Source organism: Nerophis lumbriciformis, linkage group LG30 (assembly GCF_033978685.3).
Source record: "Nerophis lumbriciformis linkage group LG30, RoL_Nlum_v2.1, whole genome shotgun sequence".
NCBI lineage: Eukaryota > Metazoa > Chordata > Actinopteri > Syngnathiformes > Syngnathidae > Nerophis > Nerophis lumbriciformis.
In genome coordinates, this window is record NC_084577.2 from 15,133,292 (window position 1) to 15,159,349 (window position 26,058).

General features: G+C 38.3%; 1 protein-coding gene across 2 annotated transcripts in view; it reads right to left on the reverse strand.

Moving 5' to 3' along the window:
• Positions 1-3,132: 3,132 nt before the first annotated feature.
• git1 (G protein-coupled receptor kinase interacting ArfGAP 1) overlaps positions 3,133-26,058 on the reverse strand; it is a 58,882-nt gene continuing 35,956 nt past the window's right edge. For both annotated transcript variants that reach the window (XM_061925623.1, XM_061925622.1), the window contains 7 exons: positions 24,435-24,587; positions 21,292-21,633; positions 18,197-18,277; positions 16,210-16,286; positions 10,980-11,150; positions 7,966-8,029; positions 3,133-4,187 (listed from right to left, as the gene is read on the reverse strand). In XM_061925623.1, the coding sequence (XP_061781607.1) occupies positions 3,972-4,187; positions 7,966-8,029; positions 10,980-11,150; positions 16,210-16,286; positions 18,197-18,277; positions 21,292-21,633; positions 24,435-24,587 (1,104 nt within the window). In that variant the 3' untranslated portion in view covers positions 3,133-3,971. The remainder of the gene's footprint in view (positions 4,188-7,965; positions 8,030-10,979; positions 11,151-16,209; positions 16,287-18,196; positions 18,278-21,291; positions 21,634-24,434; positions 24,588-26,058) is intronic.

Here is a 26,058-nt window from a genome sequence, read left to right on the forward strand (position 1 = left end):
AAATGTCTAAACAACCTCGCGCCAACCTATCTCTCCGACCTCCTTCAGCCTTACTGCCCCACCCGATCCTTAAGATCAGCCGATCAGCTGCTGTTGACGGTCCCTGACACAAGGCTGAAGCTTAGAGGTGACAGAGCTTTCGCCGTTGCTGCTCCCAAGCTCTGGAACGACCTACCCCTGAGTGTTAGACAAGCCTCCTCTCTTCCTGTTTTTAAATCTCTCTTAAAAACATACTTTTATTCCATGGCTTTTAACACTGAGTGATATCCATCCTGCAATGGCGCCCCATAATACACCTGCTGTGATCCTGTTTTTATGTTTTTATGTTTTTATTAATTCTATTTTAATTATTTATTTTTTATCGTGTTCTGTTTGTGTTGTGTTGTGTTTGCTCGGTACTCGTTTTATCTTTTAACCTGCTCATTGTACAGCACTTTGGCTACCCCTGTGGTAAATTTTAAATGTGCTCTATAAATAAAGTTGATTTGATTTGATTTGATGTGGTGATATCCTTTACACACTGATGTCGCTTGTTGATGTAGTACAGCCTGAGGGATCGAAGGTCACGGGCTTAGCTGCTTACGTGCAGTGATTTCTCCAGATTCTCTGAACCCTTTGATGATATTACGGACCGTAGATGGTGAAATCCCTAAATTCCTTGCAATAGCTGGTTGAGAAAGGTTTTTCTTTAGCTGTTCAACAATTTGCTCACGCATTTGTTGACAAAGTGGTGACCGTCGCCCCATCCTTGTTTGTGAATGACTGAGCATTTCATGGAATCTACTTTTATACCCAATCATGGCACCCACCTGTTCCCAATTTGCCTGTTCACCTGTGGGATGTTCCAAATAAGTGTTTGATGAGCATTCCTCAACTTTATCAGTATTTATTGCCACCTTTCCCAACTTCTTTATCACGTGTTGCTGGCATCAAATTCTAAAGTTAATGATTATTTACAAAAAAATGTTTTTATCAGTTTGAACATCAAATATGTTGTCTTTGTAGCATGTTCAACTGAATATGGGTTGAAAAGATTTGCAAATCATTGTATTCCGTTTATATTTACATCTAACACAATTTCCCAACTCTTGTGGAAACAGGGTTTGTATATTCAAGTGTAAAGTTGACCGAATGTTATTCACTGTATAGAGGGCTCTCATAAAGTTGACAAAAGTATATTTAGAAGATCGTACACAGTTTTCCTGTAGCTATAAAAATATTTGGTTCATAAATTATTAACAGTGATAAACAAAGGACATCAGTATATGCTTAACTTTAAAAAAAATAAAATCATTTTTATTATACCTTTTGTGTTATAGCTGACAAAGCAAATAGTTGTTAATGTTATATCTAATATCCCTCATTATAAATTAATTCATTTAATTTTAAGAACAAGAAAACTAGCTGCAGACCAAAAATGGCCCCCTCGGTCGCACTTTGGACACCTGTCTTAATAAATCACGCACAACGCATTTAAAGAGCTGGTGTCCGCCAGGCGTGTCAAGTTAATAAATACAAGTATAATTTTATCATGAGTATAAAAGCCGTGTGTTGTAATATAAATAAAAATCTACAGATAGTAAATAAATAGTAAAATATGTTCTTAGGCAGTTTTGTGAAAAGAACCCAACCAAACCACTGACAATTAACTTGTTTTATTATTTTATTACAAATGTACAGCTTATGCGTTTCCATTACAACTGACCTTTTGAAGTCATTGTCTTCTCTACTTTGTACAGTTGTTGGCTTTTTTTTTTTAGTGTTTTCTGGTAAACTCTCCCGTCACCCATCTCCCAAAAAGCCGGGCTGCGGGAGAACCGTAAAGACAGCAACGCAACAGGCCACAGTGCACCGCCAGTGGTTGAGAAAGGGGGTCGAGTCAAATAAAAGGCTTGGTCCAGCTGATGAACATTAGTGTTTGACTCTGCAAAATGTGTGCAGATGGTGGAATAAAGTTGAAAAAAAAAAAAAAATTGTTGGGCATGATGCGACTGAAGCGGTTAATAAACATTCACACAAGGGACACCCTACTTGGGGTCCGCTAAACACGGATAGAGAGGGGCCGTGTGCAGTATTGGAGCCCCCCCACAATCCCGAGATGACTGTAATGCTGAGCCCAAGCGAGCTTCAGACCTGTTTCTATTACGCCCTCGCATCCAGTGCCTAATGCACTTGAACTACGGCCTTTAGGAGAGTCTAGTACACTACAACTACACTGTTGAAAAATGCTACTTCATCCCGCTGGTATTTGGAGAAAAAGATTTAAAAAAAATAGTGCAACTAACGGCACTCTAAAGGCCTGACTGAACTGGATGCTTGGTGAATAGAGCTCACAGCCCACTTGGGCAAACAAATACACATAAATATCTCACACACGTACACAACCCTGACATGTAGCTTAATATAAAATATAGCATTAAAATATATGTTCATATACTTAGATATATATATGGCTCTAGTCTAAAACTTGATGATCGATGAGAGTTGGAAGTATTTCTGTTGTAGCCAGTCAAAAAGGAGATGATCATGTGCAAAGGCATTCAATATCAAGCAATGATACATTGCAAGTTTTTTTTTTAAGGTTTTGTTTTGAACGAGCGAACAATCTGCCCTCCCCTACGAAGGCATGTGACCGAAAAAAAAGAAAACTGACAACTGAAATGGTCGAAGAAGTGCTGAAGATGGTCCATCTCTTCAAAGTGCTTGGGATATTTTGCAAGGTTGAATATTTTTTTCTTTTTTTTTTTTTTAAAGACAGGGAGGTCTATCTTACGACTTCTTCAGGATGAGAAACCTGCGGGGGAGTTTAAACAAGAAGGTTCCATCTTTGGCACAATTCAACCAGCTTTGTCCAAGTGTCTTTCTACGCAACCATGATGTAACATGAGGGCCAAAATCAGCAGGCCATGACACAGAATTTGTTAAAAAAAATAAAATAATAAAATAAAAAATGTGACATTGCTCGGCAGGCTGTGGAAGCTGAGAAGAAACCAAATTCTAAATTAAACAAATACAATTAAAAAGTGTATCTCTTTGTGTTTCTGGTTGCTGCCACGGCTAATTCTGAGATGATTCCACTGGCTCGGTTAAATGAGGCAAAGTTTTAAAACTAAAAACATAAAAACATTCGGAAACACTTGAGCTTTCATTTAAAATTGTGAACACGATCAGAGGGTTTTTGGTCTTTTTTGGCACCTGATAAACCCCTCGGCTATTGAGTGTATAACTTAAAAGAAAGGCTTAAGAAATGCTCAGGATTGTTCACAGGTTATTTTTTTTTGTTAACTTAAATCCCCGTAAACGCTCTCTCCCTAAATGAGAATTAAAAGTGAGACAATAACAAACATACAGAATTAAATCAAGATAAGTCAGTAAAATATTACAAAAACATGATAAACAAGAACGATAAATCACAATTATTCCAGTGTTAAGTGTTTTCATAAGTTTTCAGATATGCAGAACCATCCCAAATCTGCATTTTCAAGGGGGGCCGGGGGGGGGACATGCCAGACAGAACATGCTGTGGACCTCCAACAACAGGCTGCAAAAGCAAACCAGAGATTGGACGGTGGATTGGCGAGGCCCTCGTCCACACGGATCCACATACCCGAAAAGAGAGAGATAAAGATGGGCTGTCACAGTTGTTGTTCTTCGTTTGTTGGTCCAGTTGAGCAGGCTGAGGGGCGACGGGAGAGAATAAATAAGGTGGCATCACCACCACCACCACCACCGTCTTTTCTTGTAAAGCCGTTTATCTTACACATCTGATTCTGCAGCTTGTAGTTCCCACTTTGGCTCCTTCTGTGCTCATTTCGTCGTCAACGCTTTCTTCCCATGCATAGTCCTGACTATTCTTTCCTCACATAAACCGTCATCGCTCCCTTCCCACTCCCCCCCTGTGGTGCCATCACGTACGACCTCTCCTGACCTGTCCCGCGCCGCCTTCGCTCTTTCCTCAGCGTTTTCCGCCGTCACTGTTTCTTCTCGCGAGTGGTGATGGTGACCAGTTGCTTGGCGGCCTTGGCGATGTCGTAGGCGCACTGGATGACCTGCTGGGTGAGGAGCTGGTAGTCCACTGCAGGAGCGCCGGGCTCCGTGGGCGCCGCCTTACGACACTCCACTTGTAACCGCGAGGCGCTGGAGGCCAACAGGCGGAGCGAGCAGTGCACCGCATCCAGGGCTGGGCGCTGCAGAGACATGAGGACAAATCTGAGCTTTAAACCACTCGAAAGAGAGCGATGGAGGTGAAAAAGCTGAAGATAGAGCGAATGAAGTCGGACATACACCGTGCAAGTGTCGCTTTTAAACACCGGCTCACGCTGAACGAGTTAATCACAAGTAACAACTGAAGTGCTAAGTTACAGTAAGCCTGTCAAAACGTTTTTCCACTGAGGGCCGCACAATGAATAATAAAAGCAGGCGAGGGGGCCTTTTGATATTTTCTAAACCAATACAATATACAGTGCTTCACTTTTTCCACATTTTGTTATGTTATGGCCTTATTCCAAAATGGAATTAATTCATTTTGTCCTCCAAACTCTACAAACAGTACCCCATAATGACAATGTCACAACCATTTTTTTCAATTTAAAAAAATTTATTAAAAATAGAGATGTCCGATAATGGCTTTTTTGCCGATATCCGATATTCTGATATTGTCCAACTCTTAATTACCGATTCCGATATCAACCAATACCGATATATACAGTCGTGGACTTAACACATTATTTTGCCTAATTTTGTTGTGATGCACCGCTGGATGCATTAAACAATGTAACTAGGTTTTCCAAAATAAATCAACTCAAGTTATGGAAAAAAATGCCAACATGGCACTGCCATATTTATTATTGAAGTCACAAAGTGTTTTTTTTTTTTTACATGCCTCAAAACAGCAGCTTGGAATTTGGGACATGCTCTCATTGAGAGAGCATGAGGAGGTTGAGGTGGGCGGGGTTGAGGTAGCGGGGGGTGTAAATTGTAGCGTCCCGGAAGAGTTAGTGCTGCAAGGGGTTCTGGGTATTTGTTCTGTTGTGTTTATGTTGTGTTACGGTGCGGAGGTTCTCCCGAAATGTGATTGTCATTCTTGTTTGGTGTGGGTTCACAGTGTGGCGCATATTTGCAAAAGTGTTAAAGTTGTTTATACGGCCACCCTCAGTGTGACCTGTATGGCTGTTGACCAAGTATGCCTTGCATTCACTTGTGCGTGTGAAAAGCCGTAGATATTATGTGATTGGGCCAGCACGCAAAGGCAGTGCCTTTAAGGTTTATTGGCGTTCTGTACTTCTCCCTACGTCCGTGTACACAGCGGCTTTTTAAAAAGTCATACATTTTACTTTTTGAAACCGATACCGATAATTTTGAAACCGATACCGATAATTTCCGATATTACATTTTAAAGCATTTATCGGCCGATAATATGGGCAATCCGATATCATCGGACATCCCTAATTAAAAAAGCAAACAAAAAAAACATGTACCGGTACATAAGTATTCACAGCATTTGCTCAATACTTTGTTGATGTACATTTGGCAGCGATTACAGCCTCAAGTCCTTTTGAATATGATGCCACAATCTTGGCACACCTATCTTTGGGCAGTTTTGCCCACTCCTCTTTGCAGCACCTCTCAAGCGCCATCAGATTGGATGGGAAGCGTTGGTTTTCATCCAGGATGTCTCTGTACATTGCTGCATGATGCTGCCACCACCATGCTTCACTGAATAGAGGGTATTGGCTTGGTGATGAGCGGTACCTGGTTTCCTCCAAACATGAAGCCTGGCATTCAAGCCAAAGAGTTCAATCTTTGTCTCATCAGACCTGAGAATTTTGGCACACTCTTTAAGAAGAAATGGCTTTCGTCTGGCCACACTATCATACAGGCCTGATTGGTAGATTTCTGCAGAGATGGTTGTCTTCCTGGAAGGTTCTCCTCTCTACACAGTGGAATGCTGTAGCTCTGACACTGAGTGACCAGTGGGTTCTTGGTCACCTCCCTGACTAGACTAAGATGACTGCAGTAATGTACAGGGACATCCTGGACGAAAACCAACGCTTTTCATCCAACCTGATGGAGTTTGAGAGGCGCTGCAAAGAGGAATGGGCGAAGATAGGTGTGCCAAGCTTGTGGCATCGTATTCAAAAAGACCTGAGGCTGTAATTGCTGCCAAAGGTGCATCAACAAAGTATTAAGCAAAGGCTGTGAAGTACATGTGATTTAAAAAAATAAATACATTTGCAAACATATATATATATATATATATATATATATATATATATATATATATATATATATATATAAAAATCGTTTTCACATTGTCATTATGAGGTACTGTCAGCAGAATTTTGAGGACAAAAATTCATGTTTTCCATTTTGCAATAAGACTGACAAAAAACTAAAAAGTGAAGCGCAGTTAATACTTTCAGGTTGCACTGAATATTGCAACTCTTAGGGCTCCCCGCAATTTTGGTGAATGTTAAAGGTCACGGGGACCTTAAAAATAAGTCACTTTTTTTTTTTCAACACTTAAATATAGATCAACTTCAAATCTATCCGCTGCCATTTTTAATGTTTTATGCCAACCTCCCCTATTTATTTTTTTTAAAAGAAAACCCTGTTTTCTTAAGGCAAAAAATTATTTATTTTCCCCAAAACATTTTAAAAAATCTAATATTTAGTTTGAGGTAATTCGAGCCTTAAATAGGTAAATAATTCATAACAACATTGCTTTTGATACATTATTATTTTTTGAGTGTTGAGCAAACATACATCAGCGGATCTTGGGGATTCAAAAGGAAAAGTTGTATATCGTCATGTAGTATTTTTACTTTCAACACTTAAATTTCTAGATTAACTTTAAATCTGTTGATTATAAGTTTTTTTTTTTTGAGCAATGACAGTTTAAAAGTAAAAAAAACCCTGCATGGCAGCTTTGTGTTATTAGTATTAATATTGCAAGATTTTCTGGTTACATTACACCCGTTTGCTCTTTCAGTCAACGTTTTATAGTTTTTTTTGTAATAGTATTTTTAAAATGTGCAGAGGATCGCAAATAATCCTCAGGCTGCACTTTGGACATCCCTGGTTTAATTATAAGGATTGTTGCTGTTCCACTTGAGTCCTGTAGGTGTCAATATTTTTTGGCTTTGCGAACTGATCAAATATATCTCCCGTATTTTTCGGAGTATAAGTCGCTCCAGAGTATAAATCGCACCGGCCGAAAATGCATAATAAAGAAGGAAAAAAACATTTATAAGTCGCACTGGAGTATAAGTCGCATTTTTTGGGGAAATGTATTTGATAAAACCCAACCCAAACAATCTGTCACTCCTAATCGCTAAATCCCATGAAATCTTATACGTCTAGTCTCTTACGTGAATGAGCTAAATAATATTATTTTATATTTTACGATAATGTGTTAATAATTTCACACATAAGTCGCTCCTGAGTATAAGTCGCACCCCCGGCCAAACTATGAAAAAAACTGCGACTTATAGTCCGAAAAATACGGTACATTACTTCTTATGGAAAAAATAGCTTTTGTTTTGGTACGACTCAGTTTGCATCTGACATTTAGGAACACATTACTGACAATAGCCGAGGTACCACTGTACTTATTTATTCTTACTAGTGTCAGAAAGCAGCTGGTTGGGGGAGCCCCATCTAGGATTACCAACGGATTAAAAGACAGCTTCTCGTAACTGTGTGCGCGATCTGTCACAAAAACCTAAAGAAATAGACTCAGCACAGTTAAAAAAAATGTCAGAACGCAACCTCAACTTTGCATGACAATTGTCTCAGCCGACCAAATTTGAAACACTCAAAACATTTAGAAGAGGCCAGTGGCTCTCTGTTTCCATCTGTAAAACTTTGGCAACTGACACAGATTAAAATTTGGAGCAAAAGTGAGTCAGCTGATTTTTTGAAAGTGTATGTCCGGCTTAAGAAAGAAAGACAAAATGAACTTACTTTGGGGAAGAGTGAGGCCATCTCAGTGACAGCAGAGTGGATCTTCTCAGAACAAGGTACAAAGCTGAGGGGAATTAGTGTAATGTTTATAAGCATACACAATTAAAGCAACATGGATGTCCCACAAAAACATTCCCAATATGCATCATATATTTAATACAGAGTTACGAGTTTTGTAGAGGCTCTCTTTTTCTTTTTTCGGGAGTGTCATAGTCTACAGTCAGTCTCTAATTCACCATTTACGGTAAGTAACACACCAAGGTATTTCACTATCTGAAACACTGACCTACAAATACAACATACATGGTAGTATTTGTGCAATGAAATTGTGTTAATTCATTTCCAACAGTTAGTTACTTTCATTTTAAAGCATATCTTTTGGCTGCACTACTTAGTACTTCTATGTGTATATTTGATTTTTTTTTCCAACTAGTTTTCAGCTCCAATGTGTTGCCATGTCAGTATAATCTGTCCAGGACCTTTAGAATCGGCACAATATTAGCAAGGAGCCTGTTTTTGACCAATAAGAAGTATGATGTAGTTTATGCACTAATGTAGTACTGTAGTTTATGTACTAATGTAGTTTATGTAGTACTTTAGTTTAAGTAGTTTATGTGCTAATGTAATTTATGCACTAATGTAGTTTATATAATGTAGTACTGTAGTAATGTATTACTGTAGTTTATGTACTAACGCAGTAATGCAGTTTATGTACTAATGTAGTACTGAACTAATGTAGTACTGTAGTAATGTAATTTATGTACTAATGTAGTGCTATAGTAACATAGTACTGTAGTACTGTAGTTTATGTACTAATGTAGTTTATGTAGTACTTTAGTTTAAGTAGTTTATGTGCTAATGTAATTTATGCACTAATGTAGTTTATATAATAATGTAGTACTGTAGTAATGTATTACTGTAGTTTATGTACTAACGCAGTAATGCAGTTTATGTACTAATGTAGTACTGAACTAATGTAGTACTGTAGTAATGTAATTTATGTACTAATGTAGTGCTATAGTAACATAGTACTGTAGTACTGTAGCTTATGTACTAATGTAGCACTGTGGTAATGTAGTTTATGTACTAAAGTGATAGTGTAGTACTGTAGTAATGTACTAAATGTAGTTTATGTACTAATGTAGTACTGTAGTAATGTACTAATGTCATTTATGTTGTATTGTACAGTAGTAATGTAGTTTATGTACTAATGCAGTGCTGTATTTTATGTACTAATGTACTACTGCAGTAATGTACTTTATGTACTAATGTAGTACTTTAGTAATGTAATACTGTATTGTTATGTACTAATGTACTCATGTAGAATACTGTAGTTTAAGTACTAACATAGTACTGTAATGTACTAATGTTCAGTTCAGTTTCAGTTTATTTGGAACATGCATACGATACAATGTAATGCATCACATATTTCCAGTTGTTTCATTACAGCACGTCCGAAAAGGAGTAGGAAGAAGCTGAGCTTTTCCAACCCCTTTTCATACCATAGCAATGTTATCCCAATTCCTTGTTCTCTGTAACAGAACAGTGAATAAATAAATAATATACCATAGTAAGTAAACAAATATTAAATACATAAATAATTTTTATCTCAAAAGAAGAAAAAAAAAGGTTTCAAGATGTTCATCATATAATTATTGTTCTGTGTACTTTGTGAACACTTGTTTGAAGAGTCTCTTAAACTGAATCATATTGGTGCTTTGTTTGATTTATTTGCTTAATCCATTCCATAATTTAATTCCACATACTGATATGCTAAAGGTTTTAAGTGTTGTACGAGCATACAAAAGTTTAAAATTTGATTTTCATCTAAGGTTATATTTCTCCTCTTTTGTTGAGAAGATTTGTTGTGCATTCTTGGGTAGCAGGTTATAGCTTGTTTTGTACATAATTTTAGCTGTTTGCAAATGCACCAATTCGTTGAATTTCAATATTTGTGATTCAATAAAGAAAGGGTTTGTTTGTTCTCTATATTCAACATTATGCATTATTCCAATTGATCTTTTTTGTAACACTGTGAATGAAGTGCACGTTTGTAGTTGTTTCCCCATATTTCTACACAATAATTCAGATATGGTAACACTAGTGAGCAGTAAAGAATATGAAGCTGTAGATCAGCATTTATAATTGGTTGATCAAAGCAAAGCAAAATTGTTCGATCAATAGTCTGTCGTGATCTGTAAATGAGAATAGATTATAAATATATATAATTATAAATAATCAGCATCGCTGATGAGTATTATACATCTATTATGTTATGTTATTATAAAAATATTGTTACATATGGACAAGCGGCAAATTTACAGACAGCTTCCATATTTCTTGAAGTAACTCGCAGAAATGTCGTAAATGTTTAAGTGTATCAGACACGGTTTGTTAGCAAATAAAGGATTAACTGGGTTTCTCGCTTTAGTAATAATGCTATTGATCTGCAATAGTTGAAAAGCCTTTCTCTCTGTAATGCCACACCTTTTTATATTGCATTTCTGTATATCATTGATGGTTTGTAGAATTGCGACATTATATTGGTGGTGCAAATACCGGTAGGTATTAAGGTCGTTAAGTCCCCATTGAAGGCAAAGATACCAAATGCGTGGCACTGATATCTGCCATCATTCTGTTGACTCACAGGGTAGTTATGATGGAGCCCTGTAAACTTGACCTACAAACAATTATACATATAAATGCATCCTGTGTAAAGGAACTAGAATACCAGCCTTAGTGTAAAACTATGTAGCTACAACTCTTAAATAGATACAATTTTATTTCTGATGTTAAGTTTTCTCGTCAATCAGTTATCATTTTGTATGTAATGTATAATACTGCAGTTGGAAGAAACTGCGAAACTGGAACACATTCACACTGCCCTACGACATTTTCTGTAGTACTTGTTATGAAGTCAGCTGACTGAACTGTTACACTATTGACTCTACTGCTGACGCCTCCCAGCAAAGTTAGATGAAACAGTGGTGGTAGGATTTTAGTGTCTCTCTCACCTGTCATGCTTGAACTCCTGAGCCGCCCTGAGAAGCTCCTGGATGTTCTTTGTCACTTGCTCAGTCTTCAGTATGACATCCTCAGTGCATGGCAAGGTGGGGTCTGGATCGCCCATCTCACCACCGTCTTCAGCCTCTCCACGCCCTTCCTCTTCGCTGCTGCGACCCATACTGGAAAAAACAAAAAACAAATCTTCATTAATAACACCTTTACAGGGTCTCTGCAAGTCAAATTTTGGACTTTTTAAATACCAAATTGAAAATAATTTAAGACAATTTCATATCCATCAAAAAAAAAAAAAAGGACAAATACATAAAGGAAAATAAGAGGGCCAGAATAAATTGGAAGTAAATGAATTAATGCACTGCTCTTTCACATTGGAAAACAAAATACTTATAAGGGAACTGCACTTTTTTAAAATGTTGCCTATCGCTCACAATCATTGTGAAAGACATGACAACGAATGGATTTTTTTGTAATGCATTCTAAATATTAAATAAACGTAAATAAGCGGAGCCAATGAGAGCGCCACTATTCAGCCCATAAAATAACCATTCAAAAAGCGCCAACAATACTCCATTTACATTTTGTGACTTGAATATTAACCAAGTATTAGTGATATTTTTATCATAAGCGCTAAGACAGACAAACTATTTATAGTGGCGATGTAATCACTTCTGTGTGTGTCTACGTTTACATCAAGTGGTCTGCTGTTTCCTTGCTTCCTTGTTCCCTGTAAGTTCATTGTAGATCCTAAATCATGCACCTAACCTGGACATGATACGTCTGAGTATGTAATCTGACAAGTTTGGACATAAGTTGGGATAGCCAATTTAGGACCTGGAACTGGCGAGAACGACACATAAAAGCGTTTGTTACCCCCGGACCACCCATGCCGTTTCTTCGCGAGGATAATGAGACATTCTTCACCTAAATGGGAATATAAGAACATCCCAGCAGTCGGCATTCTAATGACAGCTGACGTTGCACATTAAGTGATGTTTTATTATGTTTTTTTTGGTCTCAGAAAATCTGCAATGAGCAGATATCAGTGATGAAAAAAAATCAAACATTGTGATGCGTTTTTTTAATTAATGCGCCACATATGCTTAAAATGATCAAAATAAGTAAATATTAAATGTTATTTTAAATGTGCCAGTTACTACATTACCTTATTTTTTGGACTATAAGGTGCACTTAAAATCCTTTCATTTTCTCAAAATGTGCCTTATAACCCGGTGCGCCTAATGTACAGCGTAACTCTGATTGTGCTTACCAACCTCGAAGCTATTATATTTGGTACATGGTATAACGATAAGTGTGACCAGTAGATGGCAGTCACACATAAGAGATATGCCAGTAAACAACACCAAAACTTTATATGTTCCATTGATAATATAGAACATTACACACGGCGCTCAAAAATCTGTGAAAATGTTTTTAGTACGACTTCGGTAAGCTATGAAGCCGCACCGCTTGATGGATTTTCGGTGCATTAAACATACAAGTATTATTATGGTACGTGTATAAGGACCGCAAAATGGCACCTACTAGCTGACATTATTTGGCATTTTGTTTCGCAATATAATGCAAAACCAACTTTTCTTAGCTTCTGATACCTGTTGATCTCTATTTGGGATCTGCATAAGTACTAAAAATTGGCGTGCGTCCGCCATTGTTGTCCGTGACGACATCATGGTCGATAAGCTTCTGCTTTTTATCTACCTTCTTGTTATGTGGCATTCATCTGGCCCTGTTGCCATTTGTAATATAAAGTAGCGTAAAGGTATTACTTATATCTGTCAATAGACTAGCTATCAAAGCGCTAAAAACTGTAGTAGGTTTACATAATTCACCCACGGAACTTTAGTTATTAGAGCGTTCCAGTCAGACCATTTTTTCACGGGACACATTTCCGGCGTTGATGTTGCATTATTGAGCCACGGATGAGGAGATGCTGCTCCGTTATTGATTTAAGTAAAGTCTGAATGTCAGTTAGATCCATCTTTTGACACTTCTTCGTCTCCCGTCTTTGCACACTACACCGCTACAACAAAGAGGACGAGGAGAAGATGCTGTCAAAGGTGAGCCACGTAAATAAGACCGCCCATAAAACGGGGCAACCTGAAGAGACGCTCAGAAAGCTACTTGAAAATGGTCTGTAAAACATAATCTATGCAACACTTTCACCAAAGAATCACCATCACATGTTTTTGCGAACCACAAGATAGTGTTTTAGATTTATTTTTTTTAAATCATAATTTTAACCCTTTAATGCGCCTTATAATCCAGTGCGCCTTTTGTATGAAGATAGACCTGAATAGACCCGCTCATCGGCAATGCGCCTTTTAATCCGGTGCGCCCTATGGCCCGAAAAATACGGTACATATATACTTGTATCACGCTTATAAAACCCTAATGAAGGTTATTGGATGTTCTTTTTAGGAGCTCTATAGGCAGAATTGATGGGTTCTCAAGGTCTCCATTGTAGGCGGACTTTTGATCGAATTTAATATTTAGAATGCATTTTTAAAAATCCATCCGTCATCATGTCTCTCATTATGATTGTGAACAATAGGCAAAATTCCAAAAAAGTGCAGTTCCCCTTTAAACTAACTAAATACACCAGAAGACTCTCTATTTACTCTATAAACCTTTTGAATTGCTGCCCTCGGGCAGGAGATACAGGACAATAAAATGCTGGACAAACAGATTTAAGAACACTTTTTACCCGAGAGCAACAGTGTCGCTGAACACAAGACAAGAATGACTGTGCATGTGAGCTGTGTGCTTGGTATTTTTATCTATTTATCTATGTTTTTATGTGTTATTATGATCCATCCATCCATTTTCTACCGCTTATTCCCTTTTGGGGTCGCGGGGGGCGCTGGAGCCTATCTCAGCTACAATCGGGCGGAAGGCGGGGTACACCCTGGACAAGTCGCCACCTCATCGAATTTGCACTAAATTAGTTTTGCTTACAATTTCGTTGTACAATGTACAATGACAATAAAGATATATTCTATTCTATTGTAAACTAATTGAAAAATGATATTAGCAAACATCACAACAGCCATTTTTCAGATTTGCCATAGAAGTGTTTTCTTGCAAAGGGTGCAGTGTGCTTCATATCAAGTGTTTTCATGTAGCAACAACCAGAACATCAGCAATGGTAGAGGAAATATATTGTCTGTGAATGGGACTTTTAGCATCTCTGCTAAAGCTAAATAATTAACTTTTGAAGTGTTTTTGCGACTGTCAGAATTGAACATACAGATAAAAACATCTACATCTACTGTATCTGCACAAAGTTGTAAAAAACAGAGTGCAGACAGAACGATTGTCTAAAAAGAAAGAAGGCGATTATGGCCTAAAACCCTCAAACAGAATTTAGATGTGAATAATGTGGATAACATTAAAATTTGCTCAGCTCGTTTTGTATCTGGTATGTATAAATACATTTTTACTTGTAGAGTGACATTTTGAAAACATATTGCTAATAAACAAAAAAACATGTTTTATTTGATCATGACAACATTCGCAAAAACTCCCTTGCTTTCCTCACCACCACTAAACAGACAACCTTTATAGCTTTTAATGTCAGTTGCTGTATAAACTTGGATAAATAATTAGGCAAGAGAAGCTGACCTGAAAATATTGGAATAAATAATAGAAATAGTATATGAGAATTATGTTTTTTATAGTTTAACTGCTGAGTACACTTCTTCCACGGAGAAATTAATGTGTGCTTGTAATAGTATGATTTCACTAGAAAACATCTCATATTTATCTCCTTCGACAATTGGCACCACTTTACTCACATAACACACCGTTTGGGAAGTTAAGTTGATCTTTGTATAGTTGTGCAAGTGTTTGTGTCGTTTTAGCAGCTTTTGACACAGACTTATCCTGGATTTTTGACTTGTACATTATCATTCTATTCCCTTCACCGCAACGGTTACAAACACATCCCTCCTCAATGGCTCCACATTCAGGTCCTAAACACTTTATACGTTTCCATCCACCGGCTTCAAGCATGCTTTGAATTGATCGTTCTGGAGATATAATCGTAGACCTTGCACTTACCCATCTTACGCAAGTAATTCGGCTTTGCTGTGGACTTCTGTTACCGTATTTTTTGGACTATAAGTCGCAGTTTTTTTCATATTTTGGCCGGGTGCGGCTTATACTCAGGAGCGATTTATGTGTGAAATTATTAACACATTACCGTAAAATATCAAATAATATTATTTAGCTCATTCACGTAAGAGACTAGACGTATAAGATTCCATCGGATTTAGCGATTAGGAGTGACAGATTGTTTGGTAAACGTATAGCATGTTCTATATGTTATACCGTATTTTTCGGACGATAAGTCGCAGTTTTTTTCATAGTTTGGCCAGGGTCCAGTGCGACTTATATATGTTTTTTTCCTTTTTTATTATGCATTTTCGGCAGGTGCGACTTATACTCCGGTGCGACTTATACTCCGAAAAATACGGTAGTTATTTGAATGACTCTTACCATAATATGTTACGTTAACATATCGGGCACGTTCTCAGTTGGTTATTTATGCGTCAAATAACGTACACTTATTCAGCCTGTTGTTCACTATTCTTTATTTATTTTAAATTGCCTTTCAAATGTCTATTCTTGGTGTTGGGTTTTATCAAATAAATTTCCCCCAAAAATGCGACTTATACTCCAGTGCGACTTATATATGTTTTTTTTCCTTCTTTATTATGCATTTTCGGCCGGAGCGACTTATACTCCGAAAAATACGGTAAGTTTTCTCCGCTGCTATGCTAAGCTGTAACAACACACCACTGCGCACGAAAAACGGGATACATTTCAACCGCACAACATAGGTAGCCTACTTTGGTTCCGTTTTGTAGTTCCGTTATAGTGTCCTCAAAAATCGGAACATTTAAAAGCAAGACTGAAGTGTATGCATGTTTTAAATAAAAGTAATGTTAATAGATTTTTAAGACCTTTCAAAATCGTATTTAAGACCTTTTATGACATCTTAGGAGAATTTTTGAAATGTTAAGGCCTTAAACTCAAATTGTTGGATTTAACCAAAGTGGCAAATGCACTGTTACTACAGTAGTTTAAGGCTTGGATATGTCTTACTTTCTGTTTATCTTTTCTAATGGGTTTACAAAAGCTGTCATATTAGAAAACATATTTCAACCCACTTCTGCATACAGTGTCAAAAGTAAGTCTGACCTTATCGAGGGTTCGTACGTTTGTGTATTGTCATAATCGCTGTCGGTGCCACTGCTGTGCTTCTCTGATCTGGAAAACTAGGGAGGAAAACATAACACACAACAATTATGTCATTTCTCAGTAGTTTATTCTCCATACACTTTCTTACAAAGGCGAGTGCACACCTAACATCTCAGCAGTTTTTCACAAATAGAAGTCAGGATGGGCATCATAAAAGGTGAGAGGAGAAATGTATTTTTTTGGAATTTTGCCCATCATTCACAATCCCCATGTAAGACAAGAACGCATATGTTTTTCTTCTTTTGATGCATTCTAAGTTGTAAAATATGGCACAGACAAGTTGGCTGACAGTACAGCTAATGAGAGTACAATATTCTGCCCATAAATCCCTCTAAAAAACATCCACAAACCATTAACAATACTCTATTTATATCTTGTGACCTGAATATTAACCAGGTATTAGCGATATTGTTATTATAAGCGCTAACACAGACAAATATTTTTAGTGGCACCGTGATCACAGAGAGCTTACTAGCTTGTCTTGCTATATTGACACATAGAGCCGGTGAGCTAGTGCATCGCCACTGAGCTGTTGAAAGTTAAATCTAGATTATAAATCATGCCCTTTCACCTGGATAATAGAAGGCCATCAACTGAGAGGTTGGTAAACTTTGACATCCAACTTAGACCTGAAGATAGCAAGAAAGACATAAAAAAACGCTTGTTTGCAGCACCTTTTTAATTTTTTATTTTTTTTTAAACTCCGAGTGGATTATGATTAATTCTTTATCTAGACTGCAAGATATAAATATCCCATCAGTCGGCATCCTAGTGAGAGCAGACGTTGTACAGTAAGTGATTGTTTTAATATGTTCGTAGTTTGTATTTCCTAATAACACTTGGCAATACTGCTGCATGATGCTTGCTGGATCTATTTGGCACACAAATTCTAAAGTTTGTAACACAACCTCCTCATATTCAGGCTCAAAAATATACGTTCCTGGATCATCATTTGTCCCAAAGTAGATGATGGCTCTCATAAAAGCAGTCATGATTAGTAGTGTTGTTGTTGAAGGGAAAAGCGAACGTTGCGATACGTCACCGTATGCTTAAAATGAGCAAATTAAGTAAATATAAGGGCTGTGTATCTTTGGACACCACACGATTTCATTCGATTCTTGGGGGTAACAATTCGACTCAGAAGCGATTCACGATTCAGAATCAATACTTTTAGATATTTTGATAACATTGGGTGCCAGTTCTATGATTACCTGCATTCCTCCATGAAATAGATAACAGATCTGATGAATGTCTACATTACTTAAAATAAAACTGTTTTATGTTCAATAAAATTCTACCCAAACATTTAAGAAAGTTAAAGTACAAACAAGGTAACAAGAGAAGTATCCCACACGTCTTTTTTCCAAAGTAAATTTGTACAGCAGATATGGGCATATACATCAACAGTATGTTTTGCCTGAGTGTCTAGACAGGACAAATTAAAAAAATTAAATATTTAAAAATAGATTTTTGAATCGATTAAGTAAGAATCGCGCTTCATTCGAAAATCTTTTTTTTTTTTACACCCCTTGTAAATATCACGTGATTGTGAATGTGCCCGTTATTACATTACATATATTATTACAGAATGTACAGTATATAAATAAAACCTTGCTAGAGGTTTTTTAGAGCGCTTTATAAGCGGAATAGAGCGACTCCCATTGGCTCAATTCTTAGTTGACTTTTCCTAACGTTTCTTTACAAGTTAGAATGCATTAAAAAAAAAAAAGTGTTCTTGTCTTACATAGGGATTGTGAATGATGGGAAATATTGCAAAAGAAAGTGCAGTTCCCCTTTAATAAATCGCCAAATAATGCATTTTTTTGCTGCCTGTCCCTTTCAGGGGCAATGGTGAGCTGGAGCCTATCCTTGTTGACTAGGTAAGAGGTAGTCATGACATCATCATGTACAAACTGGAATAACTCACCATGTATCGGCCCATCTCTGTAGACCCGGATAAATGTTGGCTTCCATATGGTGCCAAACCCCCCGTACTACCCTTCCTTACCTGTGGGAACACAGAGACGGGTGTAGGGGAAAAGGAATATGGCGATTGCATTGAGAAGAAGTATGGACAAGAAATATATGGCATATATTATTAAAGGAAGGATGATTATGATGGGTAGAAAATAGTGTGGAGGAAGAGAAAAGGGATGTTTTGGGGAAGAAAAAAGCAGATGCCAGTTTGCTAACTGGATGTTTATATAGCTATCAAACACTGACATTGTGCAAATGCCATCAACTAACGACCAAAAACTAACTTGTGCAAACCTACATGTATGTCTAAAACGGTCTATTCACTACACAGCGGCATGTTCTCAAATGCTAAAATGTGCAATCAGGAGAGGGCAACCACAGTGAGGAAAATGTATGGCAAACAAAACAATGATGTACAGAATGCTTACATCCAGAGGATGCATGGCTGTACTGCAATGGGCAAGAAAGACAGGTGATGAGGCAGACAGAAAGACAAACAAGGTAAATATTTGTGAGAAGATTACAGTACTGTGAGCAAACCTAACTTGTACTCATGGACCTGTGCTGGACACTTGAATCAGGTTTCTAAATGTATGCATGTGAGCGTCTGTGCAAAAGTGTGTACATGTTTGTCACAACATGAAGAGGCTGAAAATGTAAAAGCTCACGATGAAGGAAAGAGCATCAGTGGTGTTACTATGCAAAGAAAACAGACTAAAGTTTCTATAGGCCTTTGACCGCTGCAGGAACTTTCCCATTTACCCCGGCAAATTAAATACCCCCGCATTTTTCACCAAAAGCTACCCTGGTAAATAAAGTTCCACAGGAACTATTTTAGTTCCTGGTAGCAAGGTGGGACTTAGTTCCTCAGGAAATTTAGAAGAGTGGGCTGATTTGTTTGAACACAGCTCAGGCTTTCCTAAAACTTTGTATTCAAAATTTCAGCCGCCATTACAGTATGCGCGACAACTTGTTTATTTTGTATTTCTTGGCAACTGTAAGATAAACACTGACATTTATTATGTATATATTGTTATTTAAAGCTGAAATGGACAATAAGGCCTCGCCTGACCCTCTTTAAGTCATATTTTCCTGAGGAGACGACTTTGGACACTGTGGTCAAAACCCTGATTTTCAATGAAACATTTTGTAAACTTTGTTTTTAAATCATATCTTTTTGTGTCTTAAAGCTTTGTATTTTATTTACTTACAATTTAGTCAAATAAATATGGCCTAATATTGTCTGTGTATCAGTGTAGAAAAATACTGTACCACTCATCCATACGTCCTCAGCCTGATTTGTATAAACTACCCTAAACTGTGAAATATAGTGGAAACATAAACGACACAGGTCTACAAGAAGTTGCAGGAACTAAATGTTCCAGAAACCTACATTTCCTGAACTTATGGTGAAAAAAGGCCTTATGTTGCATCTTTTTCATTAAAGGGGAACATTATCACCAGACCTATGTTAGCGTCAATATATACCTTGATGTTGCAGAAAAAAGACCATATATTTTTTTAACCGATTTCCGAACTCTAAATGGGTGAATTTTGGCGAATTAAACGCCTTTCTATTATTCGCTCTCAGAGCGATGACGTCACAATGTGACGTCACATCGGGAAGCAATCCGCCATTTGCTCACTTTCGTCGGTGTGTTGTCGGAGGGTGTAACAACACAAACAGGGACGGATTCAAGTTGCACCAGTGGCCCAAAGATGCGAAAGTGGCAAGAAATTGGAATGCAATTTGTTCAAAATACGAGGGTGTGGGGAAAGCCGACAAAATGGTCAGTCGTTTGTTCCGCACACTTTACCGACGAAAGCTATGCTACGACAGAGATGGCAAGAATGTGTGGATATCCTGCGACACTCAAAGCAGATGCATTTCCAACGATAAAGTCAAAGAAATCTGCCGCCAGACCCCCATTGAATCTGCCGGAGTGTGTGAGCTATTCAGGGACAAAGTTCTTGGTAGCATGGCAAGCAATGGCGGCAGTTTGTTCTCGCAGACGAGCGAGCTAAACCCCCTGGATGTCTTGGCTCACACCGCTTCTACCGTCCCTTATTCCACCGAAGATGATCAAGAGAAGAATATCGACCCTAGCTTCCCTGGCCTGCTGACATCAACTCCAAAACTGGACAGATCAGCTTTCAGGAAAAGAGAGCGGATGAGGGTATGTCTCCAGAATATATTAATTGATGAAAACTTTATTCATTACTCGCGGTTTTATGTAAATTATTATACATAAACTGTGTTTACCAATAATTTAGCTTAAAAACATTTATCTTTTTCAATCATTCCTGTACATTCCGGTAGTCTTGTGTAATGCAGTATTTTGTGTCTATTTAGGTATGGTTAACCTGAGTGCTGAAATCGTGGAAAAATATATATTCTTAGTGCGCCTGAAATGGGCTGTCTGCACTCTCAAAGTGCATGTTGTTGCCAAATGTATTTCATATGCTGTAAACCTAGTTCATAGTTGTTAGTAATTATCTTATCAGACAGTGTTAAGCCGCTGAAATCCGAGTCTGAATACGAGCTAATGTCGCTATACCTTGCTGTTTGTTTGTATTGGCATCACTGTGTGATGTCACAGGAAAATGGACGGGTGTATATAGCGATGGTTAAAATCAGGCACTTTGAAGCTTTTTTTTAGGGATATTGCGTGATGGGTAAAATTTTGAAAAAAACTTTGAAAAATAAAATCAGCCACTGGGAACTGATTTTTAATGGTTTTAACCCTTCTGAAATTGTGATAATGTTCCCCTTTAAGTCTCACTTAATGCAATTCTCCATCAAGGTTCACGAAAAGGTCTGATTATCTTTGACAATCAGTGCTACAGTTTCAAAGCTGAATGGGAGATCACACAGATGTACATTTCTGAAAGAAAACGATGAGGAGCTGGAGTGCAGAAAGAGAATGAATCAATGAGGAATGGCGAGATAAGAATTGGACGATCACCCATCAGCATAGCTAAAAAAGAGCCAATCAGGGCCTCCAGAAAGAAGGCGGCAAGTGGGAAGAGAGAGCTCTAACTTACGCTGGGTGTGTTGAGGGGTTGCAGTCGGGCTGCCAGGGAGTCCAAGGCTGGGGGACCATGGGCCGTGGGGTTAGGGGCAGCCCCGGGCTCATACATGGAGAAAGCCTGGCGGTCTCTCCGATGGAGATGGGACTGAGGCGTGGCTAAAGACGGCGCTGTGAGCACTGAGGCGTCAATCCCTGTCCCCAATCCGCTCATACCCCCGCCACCGATCACTCCTCGCATCCCGCCTCCTGGCCAGTAGGCTCCTCCTCCGCCGGGGCCCCCAACCCCATGGCCCGCTGATCCCCCAGTCTGCTGGCCCCCCCGCAGCACGCTGTTCTCTGTCTGCATCCGTGTGATCTACATGAGAGGAGGAAGGTACCAAGAAGGGATGAGAGGATGGGAGGAGGGAAATGGGGAGGTCGAAGGGAAGGGAGGGGGCGTGTGTCAACTGAATCGTCAAAGACAAACATTCATAAGCACAGGTACAGTAGAGGGATGCACAGGACCTGAAATATTAACTAGTAGTGGGGAGGGGCGGATGTGTGGTTATGACATGTCAGCATACAGTAGTTACGTGATGAGAAAGGAACCAGTTGTTGCGGAGGGATGGAGGTCTACATACAGTACTTGACATTTACGGTTAGTGAGAGAGGATAATAACTATGAATACAGTTGCCAACCAAACAATAAGTACAGCTGCACAATCCACAAAGAGTTGTGTCTAAAATGTCATTTACAAACCCCGTTTCCATATGAGTTGGGAAATTGCGTTAGATGTAAATATAAACGGAATACAATGATTTGCAAATCATTTTCAACCCATATTCCGTTGAACCTGCTACAAAGACAACATATTTGATGTTCAAACTGATAAACTTTTTTTTTTTTTTTGCAAATAATCATTAACTTTAGAATTTGATGCCAGCAACACGTGACAAAGAAGTTGGGAAAGGTGGCAATAAATACTGATAAAGTTGAATGCTCATCAAACACTTATTTGGAACATCCCACAGGTGAACAGGCAAATTGGGAACAGGTGGGTGCCATGATTGGTTATAAAAGTAGATTCCATGAAATGCTCAGTCATTCACAAACAAGGATGGGGCGACGGTCACCACTTTGTCAACAAATGCGTGAGCAAATTGTTGAACAGTTTAAGAAAAACCTTTCTCAACCAGCTATTGCAAGGAATTTAGGGATTTCACCATCTACGGTCCGTAATATCATCAAAGGGTTCAGAGAATCTGGAGAAATCACTGCACGTAAGCAGCTAAGCCTGTGACCTTCGATCCCTCAGGCTGTACTGCATCAACAAGCGACATTAGTGTGTAAAGGATATCACCACATGGGCTCAGGAACACTTCAGAAGCCCACTGTCAGTAACTACTGTTGGTCGCTACATCTGTAAGTGCAAGTTAAAACTCTCCTATGCAAGGCCAAAACCGTTTATCAACAACACCCAGAAACGCCGTCGGCTTCGCTGGGCCTGAGCTCATCTAAGATGGACTGATACAAAGTGGAAAAGTGTTCTGTGGTCTGACGAGTCCACATTTCAAATTGTTTTTGGAAACTGTGGACGTCGTGTCCTCCGGACCAAAGAGGAAAAGAACCATCCGGATTGTTATAGGCGCAAAGTTGAGAACCAGCATCTGTGATGGTATGGGGGTGTATTAGTGCCCAAGACATGGGTAACTTACACATCTGTGACGGCGCCATTAATGCTGAAAGGTACATACAGGTTTTGGAGCAACATATGTTACCATCCAAGCAACGTTACCATGGACGCCCCTGCTTATTTCAGCAAGACAATGTCAAGTCACGTGTTACATCAACGTGGCTTCATAGTAAGAGTTCGGGTACTAGACTGGCCTGCCTGTAGTCCAGACCTGTCCCCCCATTGAAAATGTGTGGCGCATTATGAAGCCTAAAATACCACAACGGAGACCCCCGGACTGTTGAACAACTTAAGCTGTTTATCAAGCAAGAATGGGAAAGAATTCCACCTGAGAAGCTTAAAAAATGTGTCTCCTCAGTTCCCAAACGTTTACTGAGTGTTGTTAAAAGTAAAGGCCATGTAACACAGTGGTGAACATGCCCTTTACCAACTACTTTGGCCCGTGTTGCAGCCATGAAATTCTAAGTTAATTATTATTTGCAAAAAAAAAAATAAAGTTTATGAGTTTGAACATCAAATATCTTGTCTTTGTAGTGCATTCAATTGAATATGGGTAAAAGGATTTGCAAATCATTGTATTACGTTTATATTTACATCCAACACAATTTCCCAACTCATATGGAAACGGGGTTTGTAACTCAGGTTTGATGGACACCCTCATCGAGGTATGCATTTAATATATATCATTATGTGTAGTATAAAACTGCATTCCATCATATTGAGAAGTGTTTTTAATAGTTTGCCCCTGTAATTAAGCTAAATAAAAGTAACGTGAATAAAATTAACACCTATTTGTAAATTGCAGTGCAGTTCTACACCAATGCAAACTACAACAATAAAACAAACATACAATTAATACTGTACAGTATTTTTCATAAGTCTTGTGTAGGATCTAATTAGGTGCATGGTATATGTAATAAAACATCTGTTGACTGTAAGTCCAACTTCAATTTTGTTGGCTTGTGTATACCAAAATCTGATTCCTTGTGCAACCAATGAAGTCTTCACATCTGCTCAGAATGCACAACTTCATAGATCTACTATACCTATTTCATACATGCCCATGACAAAATGTTGATGTGGCTGCATGCCAGGGTGTGTATTGCTTCATATTTTACTTAGAGAACCAATTAAACATATAAATAAGGAGAGCAAAAATTCACTGAGCACATGAGGAAACAAAGTGAGGCAAATGTGAATTGATTTAAGGACCTACTTGAAATTTACATGGTTTTACGCAACACACAACGGGTCACCAGAAGAAATCGACATTGCAAATGACACATGCAGAAAATGTGTCCCCTTGCAAAATATTACACTATGCCTATCTCAATCAATATGTGTATGTCTGGTTTAATATGTCCTTATCTTCTTTTCTTTCCATAATGACTTATGTGTGGCATGACCATCATGACACACAATTAAAATATATAATTTCTGCGCCTGTATACCTGTCCTGAATTACACATTAATGACGCCCTACCTCTTTCTGGAGACGCCTCAGTTCCTCGCTGAGGTTGTTGTTGACTTTCATTAACTGCTGCACTTTAGCTTCCGAGGAGGCAAGAGCTTTCTTTACTTCCAGGTACTCCTGCAGTGTGATTGGTCCATCCGAAAAGTCTGACGAGTCCATACTCTGAATTGACAGGACAAGTTAGGCAAAAAGACATAAGCAATTAAAGCACAAAATCAATGTAAATTATCACAATTGTTTGATGTTTATGTTCACTCATACATATCGGTTTGGGTTACAATTTCAAATTTCTGCATATTGAATATATGCAGAGTACACATAAGGGAGACTAAACTAAAAAATAAATAGAGCTAAGAAATGTGTAAAAAAAGAAAAAGAGCTGTACAACTGCCTGAAGGAGAGAACTGCAGCTGACCAAACAGACTACAGTAAAGCTTTAGTTCTTTCTCTCTATGCAATGTCCACCCCCACTTCCTGTGCCCAGAGAGCACGCTTGTTTTAGAGTACTCCCTGCAACAGTTCTGAATACCCACTGTACATTAAAAAAAATCTACAAACTGATGTAAATTGTATTTACTGAATAGAGTACCATTTGATATTATCATATTAACAATTGAGGCATACTATACTTTAATGCAGTGTTTCCCAACTTTTTTTTAAGCTAAAGCACATACCGGTATTTTAAATTGAACGAATCTCACGGTACACCACCAATCATGCATTGACCTTTTAAGTTGTATGAATGGCAACAGATGGATATGCAGGTTAATTAAAATGGACCTATGATGAATTTAGTTTTTTCTGACTTATATATATTGTCACAATGTCAGATACTCATGTTAAACAATGCTTAAGTGTCAAATCATAAGGTTCATGAATTTGGCATGAGCTTGCACGCAGTTTTGAATACCTCTGTCCGCGGTGTTTTGCAGCCTGGCTACATTTTTACATCATAACGAGGTCAGTGCACTTATTTCGACATTAATCAACAAACCAATCAAACTTTCTTAGGCACTTTTCCCACATTAAACAAATGCAACACAAAGTGCTTTAAAGACTTAACATTAATTCCCCGATGACCGACCTACCCCAAACATCAGTTATATACACAGAAATAGCACACACACACAAATGCATGCATGGCACACTACAGAGGAGCCAGGTGAAAAACACTATCACAGGAGCCGTAAGACGTAACAGTATGAGCTAAGATTAAAAGTCTAAAATTTGAACATGAAAAAAAAAAAAAAAAATAAAAAAAAAAAAAAAAAAAAATAAAATTAAAAAAAAAAAAAAAAAAAAAAAAAAAATATATATATATATATATATATATATTAGAGATGCGCGGATAGGCAATTATTTCATCCGCAACCGCATCAGAAAGTCGTCAACCATCCGCCATCCACCCGACCTAACATTTAATCAGAACCGCATCCGCCCGCACCCGCCCGTTGTTATATATCGAATATAGACGATGGAAGGCATTAGTGAGGCTATAAAGCTTTTGCCTGTTAAAGAAAGGAGACTGATCCAATGCAGCACAGACATTCGCGTGCCACGCTGTCACGACCCAGACGCACACCAGTGCGCAATCATATGGGAGCCGCGCTGAGCGCACCTCCAAGCGCGTCTC